This window comes from Lotus japonicus, chromosome 4 (genome assembly GCF_012489685.1).
Source record: "Lotus japonicus ecotype B-129 chromosome 4, LjGifu_v1.2".
Lineage (NCBI taxonomy): Eukaryota > Viridiplantae > Streptophyta > Magnoliopsida > Fabales > Fabaceae > Lotus > Lotus japonicus.
In genome coordinates, this window is record NC_080044.1 from 72,502,321 (window position 1) to 72,524,952 (window position 22,632).

Sequence of the window (22,632 nt, forward strand, 5' to 3'; positions counted from 1 at the left end):
ATAAGTAAATTACTAGGGAGATTTAAATTATATTTATTTAATAATAATTATTTAGATTATCGGTGCATCTACATTAAATTCTTTATAGAAAGTTATTAAGCAAAGAAGAAATGGATTTTTTTCATTGTAGTTAAATTTAAAAGTACTTTTACTTAATTCTATCTAATATTTTTTTTAAATAATTCTATAATATTATTTCTAATTCATTATATTCAATTTTATTTTATTTATAAAGTTGTCCTATTCAACTATTAAATATATGAACCCTATGGTCACCGACCTAAAATAAAAAGTGCAACATTAATTCCTTTTTTGTGTTCTGCTTGCAAGTTGAAGCACTTTCAATTGCAAATATTCTTCAACTAAGAAAGGACACTGTATTCTTCAACCAAAGAGAGGACACCTTGCAAAAATATGTTGGCTCAATAGTAAGGATAAATAAATTATTTCTGAGAAAAATTGTGTATTTAGTTCTTGCTGTTAATGTGCAAATTGTGTTGGTAGATGATTTACAAGGTTTCATCTCTAAAGCATATTCTAACCTGTAAATATGTAATGGTAACTTGAGTTAAACTCAAGCTTTTATGAAGAAAAAAAAGGACACCTTTGTTCATATTTGTTTGTTGTTTTTGGTGTGATGACAGCACTAATCATAGAACACCTACACATAAACCTCCACATAATTAGATTACGAATCTTTTGGCAATGAGTATCCACATTTGTCTTCTACTACTGCCTTTTTCGGCCCCACAAACCTTGTGATGATAAGCTCTATCCCTTTCCTCAACCCAAGTCCCGAGACATCACACCCCTCACTCACCCTCAAACCCTGAAATTACTGATTAATCTTTTAACAATAAATCTATCTCAAAGGATTATGTGATGAAAACAATAGTATAGTAAAACTGTAAAACAGAATGAATTAAAGTATTAAACTGTCACACATAACACTAATTACATGGTTATAATCAAATTAAGTAGTGTTTATTATTACAAGTTGCTACACTAAAGGCCATATCCAACATAATCCTGTATATGCGGAAAGAAACAATGACATGACAACAATGACACTCACATCATCTCACACTTTCATCCTCTCTGTCTCTTTTATGTCTTTCTCTCTCTCTGTTTCACTTCACCATTTCCAGCTCATGCTTAATTACTATCATTGTTTATTACTACATTCATTAATTTTGTGACCATTCTCTCTAAACAAATCAGATCACACTCGTTTCTCTTTTTGTCTTATGGGATGGGTTGGGGGGTCTGGTTCAGCTCAGGGTGAGTGAGTGAGTGTTCTTTCTTTCACCATCCCTTTTTCTGCCATTTTTTACTTTCAGGTCCTCAATCTGAGTAGTACCCTTTTCTGGGCACAAGTAAAAAACCAATCTTGGTAGCATTCTCCATATGAAAAATCAACTCTTTCAGGAACCTGTCACAATGTTGCTTCTTCCCTTTCTGGGGTTTTAGTTTTAGGGTTAGTTTCCAAGTAAAAAATCAATCTTGGTAGCATTCTTCAGATAAAGGTGATTCCTTTTTTCTCTGAAAATGTTTGGCTTCTCTCGTCGCCGCATGAAACTTGGCAGGTAAAAGTTTCTTTCTTTGACTTCTTCAATCTTATGCTTATGAGTTGCAAATTGGGGTTAAAGTGTGTGAGGGTGATTTGTTAGGTTGAAGGTTCAGCTTTCTGATGGCACTCAGGGAACTAGCAGCCCTGTAAGGCATCTCAAAAGAAATGCAAATTCCAATGTAAGCATTTCAGCTTCTTTCCTTGTGGAATTGGTGCAACAGTCACTGAGATTTTGAGATTGTTTCAGGGAGGAGAAGGTGATGCAGGTTCAAGTGGCCATTCTGATGAGATTGATTGCCACTCTTCAGCTGCTGCTGCTGCTGCCCCTGAGATAAGTAGCAGTGCATCAGGCAGCTCAGAGAACTGGATGGTGTTGTCAATTGCAGGGGATAAACCCACTCCTAGATTCAATGTCTGTAAACTCTACTGTTATCATTATTTTTTTCTTTTTTTTCTGTTTTGTTGCTCAGTTGCTATTTAGAAGTCATTGAATAAGAAAGTTAGTTAAGATTAGTTAATAGTCTCAAATTTATAAAAATTGTTATTTTTTTTCTGATTACCCCCATTGGAACTAAAGGTAAATATTAGATGAGTAACCAAGTGGGTTGGCGTAGTGATTCAGCACATCATCCCTTAAGCAAGTGCTCGGGGGTACGATTCCCGTCCCTTGTGAATGGAAAAAATCCATTGGCCAGCCCACCCACTACCGTTTAGTGCGTTGTCCTTATGGCTAATGATTAGTCTCACAGCTCAGCTGAGGGAATATCTTGGTTAAGACTATTTAGATGGGTGAATATGGACCATTAAATGTTAATGGTAACTTAAAAAAATTATTTAACGCTTCGTAGATATTTTTAAGTGATATATATATATATATATTTATGGACATGAAAAAGCTTTTAGATTATGTATAAATAAGAAAATAGGGAGTATTTTATGTTGGTGCTCATCTACGATGGCAATTAAGTGCAAAGGACTAAGCTTTTATTGTTCATTGTGAATAGCATGCAGCAGCTGTCATTGGGAATAAAATGATAGTGGTTGGCGGAGAATCTGGAAATGGATTGTTAGATGACGTGCAGGTATGAGTGAGAGACATTGTTTGTTGCTAAGAATACGAGCATTCACACCAACTGGTTACTTGGTCATTGCTTCTTCTTCTCAAAAAAATGATCTGCGTGCTAATTATTTTTTACTGTCAGGTGCTAAATTTTGACAGATTTTCATGGGCCACAGTGTCTTCAAAGCTTTACTTGTCTCCAAGCAGTCTGCCACTGAAGATTCCAGCATGCAAGGGTCATAGTTTGGTAAACATATCCCACCAGCAACATGTTCTCTGCACTAGCATTCTAATTATGTGTTTATTTTTGTGTTCCTTCGAATAAGCTCTTCTTTCTGTTTGTTTATCTTGTTTTGCATTCTTCATTGGGAAACACAGGTATAACATGTCTCTCAGGATGCAGAGTTCATGAAATTAAATTTCTCAAAGTAGTTGAAAACCCTGCACACACCCACCATTATGTGTGCAAGCACACTATTCATCAGTAAATCCCGGCTGCCACAAACGTCCTCCTTAACGATGCGATCAACCTCATTTTATTGCATGACCATGTTGTTCATCACAGGAAGCCACACCCCAAATTAATTGTATAAGATATAGAAATTTTAGGGCTTCAAAGCTTGAATATGAAGCTTACCGAAGCATAGCAGGGTTATAAGAGTTTTATTTTAAAGGAAAGACATTATTTTCTATATTGAAGAAGTGAAGGAAAAGTGGAAAACGCTAGGAATGTAGTTTAGGGTAGCAGACAGAAACTTGCTAGCGAAGAAAAGCAGTTCTCCTAATCAAGGGTTTTGCAACGAATGGCCTTTTATTTGAAATTAATTGTTGATGTTAATTTGATTAGTGCCTGCTCTCAGTTCTCTTATATCTGTTGATGATTTGGCCAGGTTTCCTGTGGGAAAAGGGCACTCCTCATTGGAGGGAAAACAGACCCAGGAAGTGACAGAATTTCAGGTTCAGTTTCTCATTATTGGCATGTAATAGTTCATGTGATGAAGTTGTTCTGATTATCTCTTTGGTGTTTGTAGTATGGGCATTTGATACAGAGACAGAGTGCTGGTCACTCATGGAAGCAAAGGGAGACATACCGGTAGGAATTTTCATTTCATAACTATGATACCCTTGACAAGGATGTAATTGTCACATTACATCTGAGTTCTTACTAGTAAAATTATCAGGAAGTCAACAGCCCCTAAACAGTTGCAGAGAAATAATATAGAAATAAATTCTACAATGTCACATTACTAGAACTAACATATCTTACTTCACTATATTTTTCTTTAAACAAAATCTCTGTTGATTTTTGACATCTGAAGCTTTATATCAAAGAAATAGGCCAGTCTTACCGAAGAGTTTGTTCTTGGTAGGTTGCTCGCAGTGGTCACAGTGTTGTTAAGGCAAGCTGTGCTTTAATATTGTTTGGGGGTGAAGATGTTAAAGGGAGGAAACTAAATGATCTACACATGTTTGATCTCAAGTCCATGACATGGCTTCCACTTCACTACAAGTAAGTGATTAATACAACATGGAATATTTGAATAGAAAAGGTTGGACATAGATGTGATTGTCTGTTCTGAATCATCATACATTACTTTTGAAATTATATTGCTTGCAGGGGAACAGCACCTTCTCCAAGATTCAACCATGTAGCAGCTCTTTATGATGATAAAGTTCTTTATATATTTGGAGGATCATCAAAATCCAGGACCTCTAATGATTTATATTCACTTGACTTTGAAACGGTGAGTGGGCTCTGTAGGTTCACATTTGTCTGTACTGCAATGGTATGCTGTGAAACTGCTTGGTTTCTCCAAGGCGCAGATTAAATCTTCATGCACTGTAATATTTGGTGAAATTTATGTTTCTTCAGATGGCATGGTCAAGAGTTAAGATACGAGGTTTCCATCCATCACCTAGAGCTGGTTGTTGTGGAGTCCTATATGGTACTAAATGGTATATTACAGGGGGTGGAAGCAGGAAAAAGCGTATGTTTTACAATTGAAGAAGCATTTGTTCATGATATTAAGCTTACAACTATTTTTGTAATTCCAACTTCTATGCTTAAAATTCAGAGAAATAATTTAGACCAATCCTGAACTGTCTAATTCTGTGATTACTGCATAATACCACCTGGTTTCCTCTTGCCTCTTATCATTTCCCCCCTTCCTATTTCACACTTATTTTATAAATTTGGCTCATTTCTTGTTAAATATGCCTTTCTTCCCCTACATTTTCCAGGACATGGAGAGACACTGATATATGATATTGTAAAAAATGAATGGTCTGTTGCAATTGCTTCACCTCCATCTTCTATCACTGCCAACAAGGTGTGTCCATCATTCATGTACTGCCACCTAATTGCCTCATTTGGTGCTACATGTGTTTTCTGTTTTTATTTAATTAATAGATTATTTATAAATAATAATTATTTATAATACGAAGATTCTCTTTCATTGGAAAATTATTCTTGAGTCTTGCAAGATACCTTTTGGTTAACATATTTATTGCTTCTTCATTAGCTATGATTAATTAGCATTGATTTTTCTTAATGGGCTATAATGACTAATGAGCCTTTTGTGATCGAAATAATCTCTGAAATTCTCAAGACCACCATGTCATATAGCCTTTTACATTTTTGGCATCTAGGTGATGGAAATAACTCTGAATTTTTCCTACCATGTCTAGTGGTTAAATCTTATCCATCATTCTATATGTTTAACCTTGTTGAAATCTCTGGCTTTGATATTCACTCCTCATTTCTTAATTATGGAAATTTAGATTGAATCAATTATATATATATATATATATATATATATATATTTGGGAAACGTATGACCCTGCTTTGTTCATGATCATTTAAAAGCATATTTATAAGATCTGTTGAATTATCAGGGTTTCAGCCTAGTACTTGTACAGCACAAGGATAAGGACTTTCTAGTTGCATTTGGTGGATCCAAGAAAGAGCCATCAAATCAGGTTTGACAAAAAGCATGAACTTGATGATTGAGTTTAATTATCCAGATTGAATCAATTATCCAGCATGAACTTGTTGAATTTAACTGTTTAGTTTGCTCTTGACCTGATAGGTTGAAGTATTGATAATGGAAAAGAATGAGTCAGCACTGAGAAGACGATCGACGCCCAGTAAAGGTCCAGCATCCATAATACTAGAAAAACATTCATCATCCACTAGATTGGCGTCTCAACTTAATGATTGTTCTCAACGTTTAGTTGACTCTGTCGCTAGACAAAATCTAGCATCTGCAATTGAACACGGTTCTGGTAGGAAATCTTTATCAGAATCCCTGGTTTCAGATCCCCATTTTACCCCCTCCAACATCCCCCTATGTAAGCAATTTGATCACAGTGAAGAATACAATACAAATGCCAAGATGGACAAGAACTCAGATGAAAGTCATTTCCCTCGGGTATGACATTTTTATATCAAAATTTAATTCAATTACATTCCATGTTTGCATGGACTGCATATCAATACCGGTAATGAGCTGCTTAATTTGTGATACATTTCAGGCAGCTGATCACAGAACACATGAAAGTGACAATGGCAAACAGATGAAGATCAATATGGAGGAACAACAGGTGTTGGTATCTGGAATTTTGAATGAAACTCTAGAAAGTGATAGTGTGTCATTTCCTGAGAACAATAAACCAGGATCTCTGTCTTCTACCTCAAATATTTACCATTATTATGAAAGCAAAGTGGCTGAGCTAATAAGGAAAAATGGGATTCTGGAGGGGCAACTGGCAGCTTCTTTGGCTAGCCGAGAAGCCGCAGAGAAAAGCATAGCATCTGTTCTTAAAAGCAGACAGGAAATGGAGAAAAAAATGGCTGACACACTGAAGGAAATGGAATCGCTTAGAGAGAAGCTTGGAAGTCTAGAGTTTTCCCAAGAAGAGGCCAACAACCTATCAAACATTGTCCACTCTGATAACGTTCGGCTCGAGCATGATGTGGCCTTCCTCAAGGCTGTTTTAGATGATACACAGAAGGTACATTACATTACACTCCACATCATTTCATTTTCATGGAAGCAACTGGGTTCTTGTATGTGTTGTTATTGTTTGCTGATTAAAATTTGTTGTAGGAATTGCATTCTACAAGGGGAGTTATTGCAGGAGAAAGAGCTCGGGCATTCCAACTTCAGGTACATATCTTTGGCCAGAGCTGATATCTTGAGGAAGTATATAACTTTCTTGGTTATACATGTCAAACTCCAAATATGTTGTTCAAATTGAGAAGTCTAGAAAGTGATAATGTGTCATTTCATTTAGTTTCTTGTTAAACATGTTGTCATCACTTTCTTTGTTTGGTGTTTGCAGTATGAAGTATTTCATCTCAAACAGAGATTGCAATCTATGGAAAATCGAGCATCTACACCCAGGAAACCATTTCACCATGTGCAATGAAGTGGATAGGCTCTCAAAAGTCAAAACACGTCGGAAAAAAAAAATCAATCTGTACATTGTATTTGTATATTTGAATCAGTGAATCCCCATGGAATTACTTTTTTTCTGCAGTTTTGTCATATCAAGATGCATGAGTGGTGTAAATGTACATCTTGAGTATAAATCTGGAATGGTGGTTAATTATTAATAATCTGAACAAATCTCAAAGGCACAATGCGAATGCAAACTTGAATTAATATATTCTGTTTCTATGAGCACTCATACATCAGACTTGTACATTTTTACTTAAAAGAGATCACAACAACAACCGAATCTTATCCCACTACATAAGAGCAACTACAAGAAACTAGGAAGGGGGGATAAAAGGGAAGAGAAGCAAAGTCGTGGAATGAACAAAATCCCACATATGTATAACTTTACTTCATCGAAAGGAAACATTTTACTTAAATACAATGTACCCAAAAAAAACAACAAAGACAAGCAACAATGTTAATCGCTTGAGGAATCATCATCCCGCTCTTCATGATCAAGAACAACTTTCTCTATAAACCTCTTGCGAACTTCTTCAATGACAGCTTCTCTTGATTGCTCATTTCCACTCTGACCATCATTAAGTACAGGATCTGATTGGCAAAGTACTAATGCAACACCTGGTATTCCAAAACATTCAATGTGACGTAGGTAGATTCATTAAATAAAAAATATATTTAGAAAAACATTAGAAACTAAAAGATAAAGTAAAAGTATTAGAAAGGTATTATTTACTGGAAAACCTGAAACACCTACAAGTTTTACTGGCAGAGCTGCAAAGACCTGGTTACATTACATGCTTTTCTATATATGCATGGGATGGGATGTCAAGACACACGAATGCTACTAGCGGTGAAACAAAATTTTCCAGGTACAGTATTGTATTGAGCAAACTACAAGGTTGTCAAAATTGTATAGAAGAAAAAAAAATTAAATAATCAATTATACTAGACAGATATCACAATCATCATCCTAAAACGCATCACTTCTCGCTAGAAACTTGTCAGAAAGCTAGGCCCTATTTCTATGAAGGAAATGTCAAAGTAAACTATAATTTTGAGGTGTGGAGGCTCCACCCTTTCTCCCAGTCCCAACATAAACAGTTAAACACAGATGCTAAGAATATTGTAGCATGACATAATTAGCATACACTGCCTTTCATACATAGAGAAAAGGTACAGAAAGATAACAAATGACCCCGATCAAAGTAAGAGAACAGAAACAATGTGGCATCCTGAGACATAAATACCTTCAGGAGTGCATCGCCGCCCAAAACTATGCAAACCAACATAATTTCCTTTGACTGCTCCATTGTTGTACACCAATAAAGTGGGAAGATTACGATCTGGGTAGTTAGGAATGCAATCAGTGGATATTATCTTGACAAATTTTGTCACAGGATATCTTGCAGACAGTTCTTCAACGCTTTGCATCATAAGATCACATTCAGGAATCCTGTTAAACAGAAGCACAACAGACTTAAGCACGAGAAACACAAACACTTACTTTAAATAAAATTGGGATGACAAAGCAATTGTTAAAGTATACCCTTCTTTGTAAAGGACAACAACCACCCATACATCAGATGGAGCCTGGGAAACTTCTCGAATAAAGTCAGATCCTGAAATGGGGGTCACAGATCCAAACCTCAAAACTTTAGCTGCCTCCTGTATCTCAGCTAGCCTCTTCTTCCTATCACAGCAAAATGTCTCAAATGAGAATATGTAGAATTGAAAATAAACAAAGGCAACTAATCGTAGAGCATGTAGAACAGTAGAAATGACTTTTGCTTACTCCATCCTAATCGCATAACTCATTTAATTAAGAATGAACTGGTCACAAACTCCACATAACAAGAGGATGAATATATTGTAGACATTTATTGACCATAAAATCTGAAACTTATAAAAAACCACTTCACTTCCTAGAATCTAAAATTCACCATAATTAACAGTCAAAACTATTTAGAAACTAGGGAAATAAACAACTATATGAATCTAAGACAATCATGAGTACCCAAAATGAAGCAAAATCCCTCAGAAAAAAATAGAGACACAAAAAGATTATTTTCATTCATTTTCTATCATCTTCAGGGCAAACAAAAACAACCCACAAAAAAAAGGAAATTTGGCTTTCAAATTCATGAAAGACCCCATTATTCGTTGAAGGAAAAAATAACAGAATTTGAGAGAGAGAGAGAGCATGAGAACCTGTATTCTTCAAGGAAACGATCATCATCGAGATCATCTTCGAGGTCTTCAAGTTCATCTTGGGTTTTGGAATCAAGCCAATCTTTGTCTTTGGGGAGGGTGTCAGAATCGGGGGCAGGCGTGAAAGATGGGGGCTTGAAAACAGGTTGCTTTGGTGGCAGATTGCCAAGCTTTCTCTGAATGTCATCCCACTGAGTGGAGGCTCCTTCTAAATCCTTGTACACAAAGTGATAATCTGCCATTTTTCACTCTTGTTCTTCTGCATTCACAAAATCTTATTTTGATCAAAAATCTTCTCCTACATCTTCCATAGACACACAAAGCAATTCACTCCCAAAAATGCAAGCTCCAGAATTAAAAATGAAACAAAGAAAAAGAAAAGGAGCTTGGATCGCACATTGTTACATTAAAAGAGACTAGTTTTGTAGGGGGGAAAGAGTGTCTCAATAGTTAATCAGAAAATTAATGGGGTAGATGGAAAAATGAAGGAAGATAAAGTTAATAATTTGAGTGAACTGCTTTTTACTACTTAAATATTTTTCAAAAAAATTTACATTTAAATTTGACCATAAATTATATTCCACTCTAATTCTAGTGTTACTCTTAACTAATTATAAACTTAACACTGTTGTGTGAATTAACAATTTAACATTGAAGTATAAAGTACAAAACCATTGTTGTTATTAACATTGTGATATGATTATGAATCATTCAGTAAGTTGATGCATAGAAACACAGCAGGAACTGATACCATGAAAATGAACTCAAATCAGGATTTGGCAAATGAAATTTCCCAATCCGTTCGGCAACAACATGATCTATGTAGAGTATGGTAAAATGAAAAGAACACATTGATGCTGATTAAGGTATAGATTGAAAAACTTTAGTGTGTTTTAGCAGGCAATTCTGCAATACATCATCATGAATCAATCATAGCAGATAACCTTACATCTCAATCTATAAACATTGTGTATGGTAACTAACACCAGAGGCTAATGGGTAGTTCAGATTTTTTCCCCTAAATTGGGTGACATAGATAAAAACAGTGTGATCGAAACTCAACAAACCATTGCAAATGAAAATGCCAAAGGAATCAATGGGTTAAGGAGAGAATGAGGTACCTTCAGAGGTAATCAGAGCGAAGAACGCAATCGGGTAACTATACACAACACCTTCAGAAATCTGAATTCAGACAACAACAATGAGATCTGAGAATCACAACCGCAGGGATCGTAACAATGTTAGAAATTCAACTTTTTAGAAAATGAAACAAAATCAATAACAGAGAAAATGGCAACATGATTGATTTGTTACCCGTTTCTATCTGAGAATCGCAAGCGAACGATTCTGGGAAGGAAGAAACGATTCCGGAAAGAGGCGATTTGTGCGCTGTTGTAGATGAAGGAGGCAATTCCACGGGAAAAATTATTATTATACCGTTTTTTATTTGGCTTAAATATGTTTTTAGTACTTGTAAAATAGGGGGTGATTTGGTTTTGGTCCCTATAATACAAAATTTGTAACTTTTAGTCAAATATATGAAGTTAATCCTTGCCGAGCTGGGTAAGTGGGCCGAAGTTCGTGGGCCGGCCCGCGGACTAGTGCAGGCTAAAGTCAGGAAAATAGAGGACCGCTTAACTACGGGCCTACACGGAGCGGGCTAGTGCGGTGCGGACCTATCGGGGCAGACGAAGGGGTAAGAGAGGCCAAAGTTTGTGGGTCGGCCCGCAGGACCGCTTAACTAAGAGCCTACGAAGGGCGGGCCGGCCCGCGTACCCAGCTCTCTGTTACTTTTGTGACGACTTTTATGCATTTTAGTGGCGGTTTAAACTGCCATAAAATCTACCACAAGAATTAATTTCACCTATTTCATTAATATTGAGAACTAAAAATTATGAAACTTTTTTGGAGGAACCAAATTTAATAAACACCTATTTTAAATGGACTAAAAACATAGTTAACCCCTCTCTTTTTAGTTTTTATATTTTTATGGTATAATTGAAGTTTTGGTTCCCCGCTAATACAATTGTGCATATGAGCTCCCTAAATTTTTGGAAATCGCAATTTTGGTCTCAAATGTGACGTGTCTAACGTCGTTTGCACTTTTGGACTTTCATCCATATTATGTCGATAAACCAATGGCTTGTTTGGCTTGCATATTTCGTGTTTTCACTTTTGAAAACAAAAACAACAAAAAGTAAAGCCCAAAACATATGGTTGATACCTATAAGGTTTCTTTACAAATATTTTCTAACATATGATCAACATATATAGAAAATAAAAATAGGATATTTTAATTTATAATGAAAATGGAAACATTGAAAGCACAACGGTGATGGTGAATGTTGGTGGTGGTGGCGTCAGGGTGTGGGGTGGTGGGTATTGGTCGTGGTGGCTATGGCAGCAGTGGATGTGGTGGAGGCGGTTGTGGTTAAGGCGGCGACTAGTGTTTGCTTATGCGCTACTCTAATTTTTCATTATATTTTCATCTTTTTGAATGCACACGACTAATTCTTACTCTTTCAAATTTAATTTCATTTATCACTTTCAAAAATAAAATTTTCATTTCTTTTGTCACCATATTATTTGTAACATCATATTGATAATATTTCCTTCTTTTTACTACCATAATTGATATATGACTTTTATATCTCTTGATTTTCCTCTCATATGATCTACTTCTCTCATATGATATACTTCTCTCATTCTTAATATTTTTTGGACTCAATGATCATAATTATTATTTTTCATTGATTCTTTGAATTGTATTATATTTCTAACAATTATAGTAAATTACATAATCTGAAATAATGTCAATATTTAATAACTCTACAAATACCTAATAAATACTTTTTTCTAATAGAGATGTCCAACAGTGGTCTGGGTGGTGTAGTTGGTTATCACGTTAGTCTCACACACTAAAGGTCCCCAGTTCGAACCTGGGCTCAGACATTTTATTTTTATAGCATCAAGCATATTGTCCTTACTTTTGTTCATTCGCTTTAGCTGACTAACTTGTCTAGATACATATAATTTTTTACCACTGATTATTTATGTCGTATTTTTTGTGGTTTATTGGTTCTTACTTTGTTATATCAAATGGTTTATTGTTCTAAATCAAAGTTTCATTCTCGTTTCCTTGTCTTTTGAATAAAATGCCTGAGCCACCTATCTACATGTCTGATTGTATATCAGTAAGAGGCTATACATGCATAAGTGAAATATTATTGATGAGTGATGACCTTTTTTAAAGAAAATGGATGTAATGAAGAGAGGAAGAAGAGAAAATGAATGTAATGAAAAGAGATGAGAGGAGGAAAAGAAATACACTAAGGTTTACATATCCATTAAGGTTTAATTGTGAATGATTGATTTTGCTAAAAGAATATTATGAGATATTTTTTCATATTCTAACACCCCCTCAACTGTAAGTTAATTTAGCTTTAAATTTGTTACAAATATACTCTTTATAAAAAATGAAAAAATAAATAAATGAGAATGCGACACCATTGTCATTGTCATAGAAAAGGGAAAAAAAGAAGAAAGACCATTGAGCGAAATAGAGAGAAGTAGACGAGCTCATCCTTCGAGGGTATGATCTCGGTTCACCGGATATAAGATGTGGTCTTGTGTCGCTGCCGCGAATGAAGGAGGAGATAATCTCGTTGATGTCATAGTCTTGGGAGAAGGTTCTCGAACGACGGTTGGTCATGTGTGCGTAGCGGTGCTAATAAAGAGGGAAATGAGAAGACGACGTGCGTGATTCACATGCATAGAGAACGACGATTGTTGGCGATCCCACTTTCGGGTTGTGACCGGCCAAAATAGAGGTCGGATGTGTCGTTACACATGAAGGAGGTGACAACTCGTGTGATGCACGTGCAGAGAGGATGATGGTGTAGTGTTGACATATGTCAAGGATTGAACCTGCTCCGATACCATGTAAAGAAGAACCCAATAAAGAAAAAATGAAGAAGATGGAAAGGAAACTATATGCACTAGAGTTAGCTTACATTGTGAATGGTTAGTTTTATTAAAAGATAAAATATGTATTTATTAATTGGTAGAATTACAATTCCAATAAATTAAGGAAGAAAATCAATATCTAAGGAAATAATATAAAATCACTTCAATTTTAATTACTCAGAAACAAATCAATCTAGTAGGAAACAATCTTAATTGGTTGTCCCCCTTGTCTTCACAAGTCCCTCATATTACAACATCACTCACATTCGGGTGATGCAAAACAACATTGGTTCATCAATCTCGTTCCGCCGTCATCTCCACCGCCGCCAGTGAGGATCCGATCACACGGCGGTGAATTTAGTGCATGACGAGATCTTACCGTTAAGCTTGGTTTCGCCACCACATCCTCTGCTCCTCCGTTACTGCAACAATGCAAGCACTGGATTGCATTCTTCCGGTGCTGCCCACAATCTCAATCAATGCCATTCCTCCAAAGTTTGCATCATTTGGGTCAACCTTGAGCCCCTCCAAGCTTCCTCTGGATTTGAGCTTGAGTTCTGGTTATGGGTGGGTGCCTAGAGCACCTCGCTGGAAGAGGAGTAGCTATGGTGGTTATGTGTGTGCTGCCAGTGGAGAAGTTGATGATGGGTTTTACATCAGAAAATGTGTAGAGCTTGCAAAGAAGGCTTTAGGGTTTACCAGCCCCAATCCATTGGTGGGGTGTGTTATTGTGAAGGATGGGAAAATTGTTGGTCAAGGGTTTCACCCTAAAGCAGGGCAGCCTCATGCTGAGGTAGGTACCTTACCTTGTTATTTTTCTTTTACTTTTTTGTTTTCATTTCTCTAATTTATGTAGAAAGAGTTTTACAGACCAAAGGAGCAGTTACAGTTTCCTTGTATACATGGACATTCAATTAGAATTTGCAATGTTGCCACATTATAATTATACTAAAATTATAAAAGTATCAAAAAAGTAAGATGGGGTGATATGATAAAGTCATAAAACTGTTTACAAATGTGGGTGCATACTAATTAAATTGTTATAAATCTGAGATTTGTATGCTTATGCATGTACTTTATTCTTATATTTGTATTCTATCTAGATATGATTGTATTGGTATTTCAAACTGGTATGATAAGGCTAATTTGAATTGAAATGATGATGTTTGTGAGAAATTGAGGAAGCTAGTTGATATTATGGAGAACATGTCTTGGTTGGAAATTGTTAGCTTTTCTTAGAATTTAGATAGAGAATATGTGTTTGTTGCTGAAAATGTTGAGTCGGGAGATGAGATTGTCAGGTGTTTGCTCTAAGAGATGCGGGGGATTTGGCAGAGGGTGCGACGGCTTATGTGAGTTTGGAGCCTTGTAATCATTTTGGTAGGACTGGACCTTGTTCTGAAGCTCTAATTCGAGCCAAAGTGAAAAAGGTGGTTATTGGGATGGTGGATCCAAATCCCATTGTGGCCTCCAAAGGGGTGGATAGATTGAGAGACGCAGGAATTGAAGTTGTTGTGGGGGTAGAGGCAGAACTGTGCAAGAGCCTCCTTGAGGCCTATATTCATCGCATGTTGACTGGAAGGCCTTTCCTTACATTGAGGTAATTCAGTTAACCTATGTCTCTTATACTCCTACTTGCTTTTAATTGGAGATTCTTGTATTGTATGGCTATTCTGTAGATGCATGTTGGTGCTTACAGCATGTTTGTATCAACTTCTATTTTTCTCAGAATCAATTCTGGCATTCTTGTATTGTATGGCTATTCTTTAGGTGCATATTGGTGCTTACAGCATGTTTGGATCAACTTCTATTTTTCTCAAAATCAATTCTGGCACCCAAAAACTTCTTACATAAGCTTATACCCAGAATTGATTTGGGCTTCAGAATCAATTGTGGAAGGCTTTTCAAACATGCACTTGCCTATGCTTTTAATTCTCGGACACACGTCTCATAGCTTCAGCTTTTCCTGCATTACAGATATTCTCTTTCTGTCAATGGGAATTTCTTGGACATACTTGGGAATGGAGTTACAGAATGTGGTGGATATTATTCAAGGCTATTACAAGAATATGATGCAGTTATACTGTCTTCTTCCTTATTCAGTGAAAATATGTCACTAGACTCGATGTCTGCATCCAAAGAACCTGGAGCCAATCAACCGATTCGGATTATAATACATAGAAACCCTAGTTCTTCAAATCAACTGGCCACCAATGAAGTTACTGATAAAATGATAATCTTCACAGATTATGAAGCTGCAGCTGCTCCAGAAGTGGCTCAACAAGGAATTGAAACTGTATATCTGGATCAAATAAATCTGGAAGTCATCATGGATTACTGTTATCGTCAAGGATTGTGCAGTGTGCTATTAGATATGAGGGGGAATTTCAGTGAATTTGAAGAGCTTGTTAAGGAGGGTATTAAGAAGAAATATATTAATAAATTCGTAGCAGAAATTTTGCCTGTTTGGAATGGACATGCTGAGACAGATCCTCTTCTGCCATCAAAGATATTAGAGCAAGGACTTCAAGTGGTAAATTTACAGTCCAAGACCTCAGATCAGAGTGTTGTAATTGAGGGATATTTTAAATTTTAGATTATTGCATTCATGGATACCCTCGAACTCCCATACATCATTCATTTTGTGCCATGTTTTTTTCCAAGGCATTATGTGTTGTAGACTAATATTGAAAAGCAGTTTTGTGGTTTGCTCTGTGGAAACACAGACAATACCACGATATATTTACTTTCATGTCATGGCATTAGAATTCTAAAATAATGGGAAAGCAGGGTATATAATAGAACAGATTTTAATTTAATGACATGGAATAGTCTTGCAGTTACATATTGTCTTTTTTTCATTTTTTTTGTTTGTTCATATCATTGCATTTAGTTTGATCCTTAAATAAAAGCTTAAACCTTTCTTAATTAGTACTAAACCTCATTTTCATTCATCTTGACAATACTTTTTCATATTAGTCTTTAATTGGCATAAAGGTTCTCAACCTGTCAGACAGTCACTTTAGTCTTCCACTAGTAACTTATGAAATTAACAAAGGATTGGTCAAGAATTTTCACTCACATATTTCTTTAATTTCTATATTCAAGACTAGTCTATTTCTTAAACTCCATTATATGCGCCACTTCTGATAAACCATATCACTGACTTAAGCTTAAACTGTTAAACTTGATGAATATAGGCTCCATCTAGTTTATTATAATTATCAAAATGATATTACATTAAAAAGAGGCTAAACTGTGCCTATCAGTTAAGTTAGCCTTATTACCTCATGCCTTAAACTCCATGTTAAAAGATGGATACATATTTAACTCATCATATATATTCTCTCCTTCTACATAATAATCTCATTGTCATTACATATATAATTACCAAAACAGTTTTATTAATTAGTGGCTGATGTATGATGAGAAGGTCAAGAGTTAGTTCTCTATAATTGATTTTGAAGCTTCTCTCTATAGCTTCTGGGTTTCAAAATTGGTTTTGAGAAAACAGAAGCCAATCCGAACATACTTATTCTAAGATGAAATTCAAAGCCAGAGAGCTCCTGCTTTCTTGAGCATTGGAATCAAGGACCTGTTAAGGTGAAGGCTCATCACTTCATTGGCTCCACCGACAAGCTCACCGCCAATGAACACTGTGGGAACAGAGGGACTACAACCTAGCCTTGAAACCAGAGCTTGCTCAATGTCTCTGCCTCTTGGTATCTCATCAAGTTCATAAACTGCAGGGTTCACCCCAAAGTCACAGAACAAGGTCTTGATGCTGTGGCTCATGCAGCACGAGCTCTTGCTGAAGATCACCACCGGCCTCTCCGACACGATCTTTGTCACCCTCTCCATTATGCTTTGCTGAGATCGAAGAGAAACTGCGTGTGAATGTGTTGTTGAGTAAATTGGTTGAATGCAGATTTGTTGGAAGCAAAATTAACTTGGGGAAGAGCTAGTTTCTGAATGGAATTAAGTGTTTGCTATAAGCAAAGTGAGGAATGATGTGTATTACTTGAATGTGAGGTGTGGTTGAATTTGGCCAAATGTGACATGCTTATATAAGGTTTTGAGGCTTTGAAGGATTGAGTTGACATTGCTGAGCAAAGAAATAGGATAAGGAGAAAAGGTAGTGGAGAATCGTTAAGATTAGATATTTGAGTCGGTTTCGAGATTTTCATTTGTTGAAAGCGATTCATCAAAGTCTTGTTTTTACTACAGACGATTCTCTGTTCCATGTATGCATACGGAAACAAACTCATCAATCGAGTCCTTAACTGGTACGGGCTCAAAATTATGTTATGCTCATGAATGTTACATCTGAAACATGTCCTGTTATTTGATTCTCATGTCATGTCATGGCATTAAAATTCTAACATTTTATTTTATTCTAATACTGAAATTTCTGCCTTATCTATCTTATCTTGTTTTTTATTATATAAACCACCTGCGTATTCGGTTTTGCTTCGGTACCGACTATTCTGGATTCGTTATTTAGTCAAAGTTAAGGTTTTTCATTCTTCTGCCCCAGAAGTATTGTGTGGATATCAAACTCAAGAACACTTCGCGCATGGTGTGTTTACGTTGCCAATTGAGCTACCTCTAGTGGTGATGATGGTACCTTGTCGATCTTTTGAGTTGAGGCATCTGCTTAGTTGGAAGAAAAGTTGAATAATATTATCCAATTGGGACCTCCTTTTTGGTACTCAGATTCGCATCCAATTCTATAAAGGGAAATATGATCAAATTAAGCTGATGATCTCTAGAAAAATCCTTCTATATGGAAAAGCCACAGATTGCCTTTTTATTTTCTTGTCTGAATAAAGGAATCTTGGTGGTACAACTGACAAGTGATGCATGTTCTCGTCCAAACAAGGAGGTTTTGCTTTTACATATACCTTGGTCCCTCCCTAGTGTGTGTGTGTTTGTCTAGTCTAACGTGGCGCCACATTTTGTTGCGATAGTAACTTGATCCACATCCAACCAAAAAAAGGTGCAAATGGGTTGAGAATATTTTTTGGGAGCCAGAAAAGAATTATTAAAGATCAACAAAATCTTTAGAAAAATCGGACTGCAAAAATATTATATATAAAAATATATAACTGATAAAAAAATTAATTTTGTTTGGAGAATCATGACCCCTGCCCCACTCCCTAGATACCACCTGCAAATGGGCACACCATATGTATAGAGGGTTGGTTCCTCTTCCCTACAAATTAATTTAAGGAACTTTGACTTGTGTATAGTTGCACAAGCTACTTTTTACCTGTTATTATAGGTTAACCAGATTATTATTAAAAAAATAATTTAAAAAACATTTAATAGTAGTAAATTAATTAATGAAAAATTTAGTTTAATCTGATTTGGGTTCATCCTCATCCCTAACCTACTGTGGCCAACTCTTCCCTCTCAATTCACAGATCTACTTTCGGCGACCCCTAACCCCACCGAACCCACACCCAACCTCACCCTATCCCCATCGCAACCCAGAACCACTCCTACCGCAGCCAGAACCCTAGCCCCACCCTCCTCACCACTTCATCCGTCTTCCACCCGGCTGGAGCCGATCTCGATCTCCGCTCTCCCACCTTCGTTGCCGGCCGCTGGGGCTCCGTCTTCGTCGAACTCGTGGAACCTCCATCATTTCCGGCGACTTCTTGGTTTCTCCTCCGCGTGGGTATGATCAGCCACCACACCCCCAATGTCTTCACAGATCTGTTGTGGTGTCCATATAGATTAGTTGTAGAGAAGAAGAGTTCTTGCAGGATATGGACGGAGACCAGATTTTTCAGACGTCTCAACAACTCAACGTTGTGAATTTGGCTTCCAAATATCAATTTTCTCTAGAATGGTATTTGGGTTTCTTTTAGTGGTGCTAAATTTTTGGAGCACCTGGATTCTTTTTTCTTTTGTTTTGATTTAGGGTATGAAGGTACCTGTGGAGAAAAAATGGTAGACGGCGGAGTAGTGGTTGGCGGTGGGCAAAACAAAAAATCGACGAGGTGTTCTAGGCCAATTTCTATTCGATGTTTGTGTTCCGAAAAATCTTGATGGTTGGGATGTGAAATTTTCTGGGGAATCGGTTGAGTAATTCAACTCCAAGGGATAAACTAGTGTAATGGAAGATCTATAGACAGAAAATATGAACATGTGAGAGAGAAAGAATGTGTTTTAGGAATTTTGTGAAGATTAAAGGATAAATGTTTAATTAAGAAAATAAATATTTTGAATTTTTTTGTATTAAATAAATCGGTTAACCTGCAATAACAGGTAAAAAGTAGCTTGTGTAATCTTGCACAAGTTTTTACTTGTGTATTTAAAGATTTCCCCATTTATTGGCTCATTGGCTGGCTCTATATATGTTGAAGCCAAGGGCCACTTCTTCTTGTTAGGCCTTACGTACGTAACATATATGCATGTTTCTTTTCCAAAAAACAAAACATATACGCATGCACATCTACATATTTACTATTTAGAGAATTGAGTTTATTTGTGATACTCTATCCGTGTAAAGCAATTTTATGCATATATTTAGCCATATTATGCCACATATGTAAGAAGTGGAAGTAATTACATTTATTTTAAATTTTATTTTTAATTAAAAAATATATAATTGTATTGTGTTTACTTTCCCGAGGTTTGACCTTATTGCATAAACCTCCCATTTAGTTTGCAAAAGGTACAGACCTCCCCTTTTTCATAAATCATTTAGAAAGGCAAAAGGTTGTTGATTGTTATAATGATAAATCTTAGAGAAAATTGATGCAATAATAATAAATATTGGGAGATTAGTGCAATGTTCTCAATAAAATAAGTATGGTTAGTGTTTAATGAATAATGATAAATATCAAGGAAGATTATTGCAATTTTCCCTATTTTTTTATTGTAACCGAAATCAGTTAGATATCTATGTAAATAAAATCTACACCCAAGGTGTATAGAACTTTAATCAAAACTATTTCTCATAAGGTTGTCTAATTGACTTTAGGTAAAGTTTGGGCTAAATCCCCTAGTCTTAGGTGAACTAATGATATTTAAGATGAATGAGTTATAAATTTTATATTTTATTACTTATCTTAGATATTATTAGTCCACCTAAGACTAAAGTGATTCAACTCAAATTTTACCTAATATAATTTGAAAACTTCATCTCTCATACTCATATGCACTAATTTTTGCATTTGGGAATAAAATATTTTTTTGTAAGACATTTGGGAATAAAATATGGATGACAATAACATTAATTTATTCTCTAATTATCACAAGAATAATATTCTGAGATTTTATTAAGATTGGCTATGATTCTCAAGAGCATTATGATTTGTTCAGCTGAAAGAACTTATAACTGATGCCGATATTAATCCACAAGCATCATTTAATTAGCACGTGCTCTATAGTTGAAAAATCATTACTTGATAATAATAATTTTTTTAATGTTTTACCCTCTTCATTCATTTTTATAAGAATCATACCACCATTTCACGCCCAAGTGTTATGGTGTTATGTGTAACATCCCCATTTTTTGAAAAAAAATAATAATAATAGCTTTCAAAAGATTATGTAAAGCCTTAACATTAAATTAATTAAATAGTTATATTTTTAGGTCTTGAAAGTTAGCTCAACATTATACAATTTTTTAATTAATTAAAAATAAGTAAGAAACCTTTTACTTAAATTATAAAATATTAAATATCTAAATATGTTAAATATTAATACGAAAAAAAAATATGTTTAGTGTGTAAATTATCTTTGATTAGAATATTACATTTTACCTTATAAAAGGCCACGTGTGTGACATGTAATGGGTTCATAGAGAAAGATATAGTTTTGTAAAATATCTTTGATTAAAATAATATTAGTTTAAAAGAAAATCTTAACTTTAATAGATAAATAAATTCACATCAATATACCTCATTCACATAAGAGATATAGGAATAAAAGAGAAATAAGTGAAAAATATAATAGATAGAAGAGGAAGTATACTATGCAATATGCACCATATAGTTCTATGAAACTAATGAACCACGTGGGTGTGGTAAATATGAGTCTTTAGACAATTATCTTGCCTCTTAGGCCACGTGGGTAGCTTAGCATGGTTTACAAGATAAAAATCTTTGATTTAAGTAAAAGAAAATGATGAGATGCCAAGTGGATGGACAGGTGTGACTTATAATCATTAGTTTAGAAAAATATCTCTAGATAAATTGTTGAAGAAGGAAACGTGGACATAGTGCATGATTTGAAATTTGCCAGTAAATAGGCTTAAGAAGGAGGGGGATATACCATCAGCAACCTCACAAGAATATTGGTGTGTGAGTGCAATGAGAGATGAGAGAAAAACAAATAGATATCAAGTTGGTTAAAAAGTAATGAGAGAGAGAGAGTCACGTAAAAGAAAGAAAATGAGAGTTAAGGAAGAAGAAAAGAAGGAGGGGGAAAAGATGAAAGAAAGGGGAAGATAAATTACTAAGGTGATAACTATACCTAGTCCCTTTTAATTAAATCTACTCTATATTTTTATAAGTATGTCTAACAAGTTTTAATTATGTATATTGAACTTTAATTTTATGATTACATATACTCTCTTTTATCCACGTCAATTTTATTTAACGTTGTCTACTTTATAATTACTATTTTGATCTATTTATTCTCTTTTAATATTGAGTTTATGTTTAAGATATTGATTTTTATTTAACTTTGTTAGTTAATATAATTTGTTATTACATTTTATGCCTTGAAATGGTCGGTCCTGCCGCCTCTCTCTAGTTACTTAAGAAGTTCAGCTTATTGCTATTTAGTTGTTTTATCTTAAATGAAAATGGTCATAGACGACTTTTCTGCTGTTTTAGTTTCATTTAGTATTTTAAACTTTGTACAATTTCAGTTTGACTTATATGATACCATTTAAGAGATCATGTAACATTGCGGGGCAAACCTGGTGACCTTTAAGACGACCAGTATAGGCAAATCCCGAATGTTATGTTACGAACAACACTGCAAGGCAAACCTGGATACTCAAAGGTCGGATCCAATTGAAAGGCAAATCCTGGGTGTTAAGACATAAATATGAAATGTTAATTAAAACACTTTAAGTGAAATGATCCTCCAGCAGTTGAGGTGATCTAGTTGCATAGTTCCTGGAACATGGGTTCCTAGGCAGGGGGACGCCCTTGCATTCGGATAGAGCTCTAAGCCGCAGTTAGAATATGCAAAAGTGGTCGAAGGGCCAAGAAAAACAAGTGATAACAATGAATTAAAGAATGACCTTTAATTTGAAAGAGATTTAACTATGTTATTTTCATTGGTGAAGCTAGTAGTTATTTTTTAAATGTTTACCGCTGATATATCTACTTAATTTA

The 22,632-nt window shown here is 35.3% G+C and overlaps 4 protein-coding genes and 1 non-coding gene across 6 annotated transcripts; 3 read left to right on the forward strand and 2 right to left on the reverse strand.

Annotated features, from left to right (window-relative positions):
• The first annotated feature begins 1,064 nt into the window (after positions 1–1,064).
• On the forward strand, positions 1,065–7,275 carry LOC130710706 (acyl-CoA-binding domain-containing protein 4-like). Its single transcript, XM_057560056.1, has 16 exons — positions 1,065–1,586; positions 1,671–1,749; positions 1,818–1,982; positions 2,575–2,652; positions 2,773–2,877; positions 3,521–3,587; positions 3,662–3,723; positions 4,001–4,140; positions 4,249–4,375; positions 4,504–4,618; positions 4,872–4,960; positions 5,526–5,609; positions 5,720–6,061; positions 6,165–6,644; positions 6,740–6,799; positions 6,975–7,275. The coding sequence occupies exons 1-16, from the start codon at positions 1,549–1,551 to the stop codon at positions 7,059–7,061; spliced, it is 2,118 nt and encodes a 705-aa protein (XP_057416039.1). The 5' UTR covers positions 1,065–1,548; the 3' UTR covers positions 7,062–7,275.
• Positions 7,269–10,768, reverse strand: LOC130710707 (uncharacterized). Of its 2 annotated transcripts, none has more exons than XM_057560058.1 (6): positions 10,616–10,768; positions 10,423–10,483; positions 9,302–9,560; positions 8,640–8,783; positions 8,341–8,546; positions 7,269–7,711 (listed from the first exon to the last, which is right to left on the reverse strand). In XM_057560058.1, the coding sequence occupies exons 3-6, from the start codon at positions 9,541–9,543 to the stop codon at positions 7,551–7,553; spliced, it is 753 nt and encodes a 250-aa protein (XP_057416041.1). In that variant the 5' UTR covers positions 9,544–9,560; positions 10,423–10,483; positions 10,616–10,768; the 3' UTR covers positions 7,269–7,550. The 2 variants fall into 2 exon arrangements, with proteins under 2 accessions (XP_057416041.1, XP_057416040.1); XM_057560057.1 differs by having other exon boundaries at positions 10,423–10,509; positions 10,616–10,745.
• A 1,411-nt stretch (positions 10,769–12,179) lies between these two features.
• Positions 12,180–12,253, forward strand: TRNAV-CAC (transfer RNA valine (anticodon CAC)). The gene has a single exon. It is a non-coding gene; the product is annotated as a tRNA-Val (tRNA).
• A 1,214-nt stretch (positions 12,254–13,467) lies between these two features.
• LOC130713535 (riboflavin biosynthesis protein PYRD, chloroplastic) lies at positions 13,468–16,086 on the forward strand. The gene is made up of 3 exons (XM_057563304.1): positions 13,468–14,060; positions 14,569–14,867; positions 15,245–16,086. Exons 1-3 carry the CDS (start codon positions 13,698–13,700, stop codon positions 15,861–15,863), a joined length of 1,281 nt encoding a protein of 426 aa, XP_057419287.1. The 5' UTR covers positions 13,468–13,697; the 3' UTR covers positions 15,864–16,086.
• Positions 16,087–16,642: 556 nt separating this feature from the next.
• Positions 16,643–17,592, reverse strand: LOC130713536 (monothiol glutaredoxin-S2-like). Its single transcript, XM_057563305.1, has one exon. The coding sequence runs from the start codon at positions 17,126–17,128 to the stop codon at positions 16,817–16,819; it is 312 nt and encodes a 103-aa protein (XP_057419288.1). The 5' UTR covers positions 17,129–17,592; the 3' UTR covers positions 16,643–16,816.
• Between the last annotated feature and the right edge of the window lie 5,040 nt (positions 17,593–22,632).